Source organism: Etheostoma cragini, chromosome 15, assembly GCF_013103735.1.
Source record: "Etheostoma cragini isolate CJK2018 chromosome 15, CSU_Ecrag_1.0, whole genome shotgun sequence".
In the NCBI taxonomy this organism is placed as follows: domain Eukaryota; kingdom Metazoa; phylum Chordata; class Actinopteri; order Perciformes; family Percidae; genus Etheostoma; species Etheostoma cragini.
Genome location: NC_048421.1, coordinates 16,689,622 through 16,693,821, shown reverse-complemented (window position 1 = coordinate 16,693,821; position 4,200 = coordinate 16,689,622). Strand labels below are relative to the sequence as shown.

At 38.8% G+C, this 4,200-nt stretch overlaps 2 protein-coding genes across 2 annotated transcripts in view; both read left to right on the top strand.

Annotated features, from left to right (window-relative positions):
- Positions 1-349, top strand: part of LOC117958171 (perforin-1-like) — a 2,495-nt gene extending 2,146 nt beyond the window's left edge. The window contains exon 6 of the mRNA XM_034894445.1: positions 3-349. Within this exon, the coding sequence (XP_034750336.1) occupies positions 3-323 (321 nt within the window). The 3' untranslated portion in view covers positions 324-349. The remainder of the gene's footprint in view (positions 1-2) is intronic.
- Positions 350-1,289: 940 nt separating this feature from the next.
- Positions 1,290-4,200, top strand: part of LOC117958170 (perforin-1-like) — a 3,562-nt gene continuing 651 nt past the window's right edge. The window contains exons 1-5 of the mRNA XM_034894444.1: positions 1,290-1,425; positions 2,865-3,440; positions 3,567-3,705; positions 3,796-4,007; positions 4,157-4,199. Coding sequence (XP_034750335.1) covers positions 1,319-1,425; positions 2,865-3,440; positions 3,567-3,705; positions 3,796-4,007; positions 4,157-4,199 — 1,077 coding nt within the window. The 5' untranslated portion in view covers positions 1,290-1,318. The remainder of the gene's footprint in view (positions 1,426-2,864; positions 3,441-3,566; positions 3,706-3,795; positions 4,008-4,156; position 4,200) is intronic.

The following is a 4,200-nucleotide window of genomic DNA, read 5'->3' as shown; positions in this document are numbered from 1 at the left end:
AGGACAACAACTGGGACGACGACCTGTTGGGGAATTGTGAGCAGAACCTGTCTGCTGGAGTCAAGGAGGATCTCTGTAACCTCCACCATGGCAAACTATTCTACAAATGGGAGGTGAAATGTGCTCCGAGTCTGAGCGGAGATTTATGTGCGGACTATAAACCTTCGCCTATGAGTCAAAGTTTGAAGAAGCTGTATGTGTCCCGTCATGCACATCCTGTTCCAAAGGCCATCCTCTTAGAGATGGGTGTGTTTGTGGATGAAACGAGCTCACAGAACAACCTGAGTCGTATTGCTGAGACTCAAAAGTTTGGTATGATATAACAGCCATGCTTGGCTTTACTGATGCTTACAGTGTCCATTATATTGTAGACACTGGCTTGGCCTTTAACAGGTCAGCAAAGCATATGCAGTTGATCATCTAAATGTTTCTGCAATTTTTTAAACGTAAGTTTGATTCAATTCCGCTTTAACTGACAACCTTATTTTGCTTTTTTTTAAAGCATTTTTTTAAAAACATGTTATTGTTTCTACACAGGTATTTATAACCTTGTTCTAGTGTGCTTTATACATTTTAATCACATTGTTGCCTTGGTGATTTTTGACATGAAGTTTGACTCCCATTTATAAAGAGAAAAGTGAATAATTGAACAATAAAGCCGTTTTGAGCACACATGCAGAGTCCATTACACATGAATGTAACGCCATCATATAAAAAAGTGTTGAGTAAATATATTTGACAGTCAGTTTCTCTCCCAGCTCTACTGATTTTATTCTACATCACCTCATGCATTTATCAGTTCTCAGTGTTTGTTCTCTAGTAATGTTATCTGTAATTACATTTCATTTACCATGTTAATTTCAATTATGTTGATTTCTCATCTGGGATTTATCTTTCAGTATTCTTAAATAAATGCCTTTTTAACATATGCTAAAATAGCACTATTTTGTACTTGTATAGGCTGTTTCTGTATTTTAATTTAGATTGTCTTTGCTGTATCAGTGTTTGCTGCTTAAACAGCACAGTTATATCACAGGGATCATTAAAAACGTCATCTCACCTGATCCTTTACAACTATAACGTCACTCTGTCTTTGTGATAGAGTTTGGCCACAGCCCACTACCACTTCAGAGAATTGATAGGTTTGTGGTCTCTGGTTCATTAGTGACTGGAAAGCCGACCTCACTTTCATGTTGTCACAACCTGTTTGAGATATCTACAGACCACCAGCTCCTCCCCTCAGTACTGGGTCTGCTCAACATCTATGAAAATGTCAAACCACGTTTCCCCCCGTTCTCATAAAGACCACTGCCACCTCATGCTCTTAGCAACTCGTTGCCGGCTTTTTGAGGTATTAACTGCAAAGCACATATATTCATGCTCACAGTCAGTTTCACAAGTGCAGCGTGAACAGGCAAGACAAAGGTGAGTCTAAGCTGATGTGCTCATATCGAAATATTCTTTCCTTTTATTTAAATAAACATAACTGCCTATGGTTATTTTAATATTGTGTTTTAGCATCAGGTAAACTGTTTATTGCTGTATTAATGAGTAATGCAATCGTATAGTTTAGTTCTGTCCCGTTTGTGAAAGCAGTAGTCTTAAACATTCAGTAAGCTATTATACTGTAAGACAAGTCCATTATTTAAAGAGCAAATGGTAACCAAAGCAATCATGTAGTTGTCATAGTTGTGGAGACTCAAATGCAATCAGAAAAAGAATGTTTTTAGGACCGGATTTTAAATTTGGCAGTGGACCGGAAAAATCTGACAGCATGGGATCAAATGTTTCACAGTCTGGGTGGACTACAACAAAAGTTTGACTAAGAATGTGGAATGGATTAAAGTAATTGATCAAAAAACCCAGGAAGTCTAAAGTTGGAATAGGGTATAAAGAGATCTGAGATGTAAACATGTGTCAATCCATACAGTGTTTGACAGGCAACAAAAACATCTCTCTATTCTTGCTGCCAGTGAAAAGATTCTTGACAAACTGAAGGCAAGACAAGGATGACTGATTGACTGACTGACATAAAGAAAGTTACAGCAGTCAAAATGCAAGGATACAAAACATATGAAAAAAGTCTTCTGATTGTTAAGTCAAATTAGGTTTTATTATCTCAAAAGACCTAATGCGGAAACAAAATACTGCTAATGACAGAGTTGCCAAATTTTAAGGCAGATTCAACATTGACACGTAGACCTTTGCACGTTGAGGGAGATTGTCTTACTCTCATTTAGTCATATAACTTTTAAAGCCATCCAGACCTTGGCACTCTTGTGGCAAATGAAAAGAGACTTAATGATGGCTTGATGAGTTTTCTTGCCAAAAAACAAAGTTATGTTTGTATTCCGTGTTTCTCACCAAAACACATTGTGCGTATCCTTTAGGTCTAAACAACAGTGGTGAATACAGTTCCTTATTCATTAAACATTCACATGAAAACCTATCTAAAAAGAAACCAAAGGCAAATCATATTAGGGTATTGAGGCATACCACAACAGGAAGAATTCAAAGACGGTAGACACTTGTAAATAACACTGATCGATTGTGCAGATAAGACTCAAACCACAAGGCCTTATCTTTAACTACATGATATTGATGGCCCAAAAGAACAGAATGGTACATTTTAGCAAAAGCTGTGGAGGGGTCTAACATTATTAAAATAACATAATTTCCAATGTCTAAAGGCATTACAAGGTAATTTGTTAGGAGCTCGTAAAAACTACTGAGCCAAAAAAGTCAAACACTTCCAAAGAGGGACAGAATTGCTATATGTCCAACGATCAAGTAGCAGGGGTGTACTAATACTAATGTACTGCTTCAATGGCTCATGTTTGTTCACTAAAATGTTTCTTTTTTAGGATAAACCATCAGTTTGCATCCACTACCCAACTTAACAGCAACATGTTTCTGTTGATTATTTGCCTCTATGCCAGCCTCATGCTGTCCCTCCCTCAGTGTACGTATCAGTCGTGCGTAGAGGGGACACCCAGACAGTGCCTGGATGCAGAATTTGCTCCAGGTACTAATTTGGCTGGTGAAGGCTTTGATATCACCAAAATGGAACGTAAAGGAGCCTTTGTGCTCGACATGAATCAGTGGAAACGCAAGGATAAAACGTGCACCCTTTGTAGCAACCCCTATCTAGAAAACACAAAGCAAAAGCTCCCCTTGTCAGTGGTGGACTGGAGACCAAAGCAGTCCTGCAGCATGAAACTGGCCAGCACACTCCACCGATCCAGTGAGTCTCTGGTCAGTTCCAGCACCTCTTCTGTGGACAACAACTGGCAGGTCAATCTCGATGTTAATGTGGGTGAAAAAGGCAGCTCAGTGATGCTCGCTGGTACCAACTCTAAATTGGCTGAATACTCCATGGAAAGAACAAAGAATGACAAGTTCAGCTTCACAAGCCACAGCATGTCCTGTGAGTTCTACAGGTAAGATGAGGGTGACATTTCTTCACACACAAAAATGTTCTTTCCTAGCTCTGAAATAAATGCAATACTTTTACATACTTGTTTGAAATTGGGTTGGTCTGTTATCTGGTGTTTCACTGTTAACAGCTATAGAGTGACCGGCACTCCCAAGTTGCACAGAGAATTTCAAAAAGCAGTAAAACAGCTCCCCAAAATCTACAGCCCTGAATACAAGCAACGATTTTACAAACTGATTGACAACTTTGGCACCCATTATGTTACCAAGGTAAACCAAAATAATTCAAAACAAAAAACAATAAATTAATAATGTAATGCATTTGCTTAAGAAAGTATGTGTTTAAATATATCATTCCAGGTGAAATTGGGAGGAAGTGTTCTATCTGTGACCAGCATCAGGCAGTGCCAGGCCAGCCTGCAGGGCCTCAGCCTGGAGGAGGTAGCAATGTGCCTGGAAGTTGAGGCGTCCGCCAGCATTAAAGCTATAATAAAAACTCAAGCAAAACACTGCCAGAAGGACATTAACAAGATGGAAAGTAAGACATCCTTCTCCAGCCTTTTCAATGAAAGGTAAGGTCTCGTATATTTTCTTACAATTTCTATTTATTTACATACTTCGACTGAATACACTCAATACACTTATAAATGACTTCAAATGACTTTTCAAGAGCAGAAAAGCCAAATTGGCTCAATTCTTTAACTAACTTTCTCCTCTACAGGTTCACAGAAATAAAAGGGGGTTATACCACAGAGCCGGACCTTC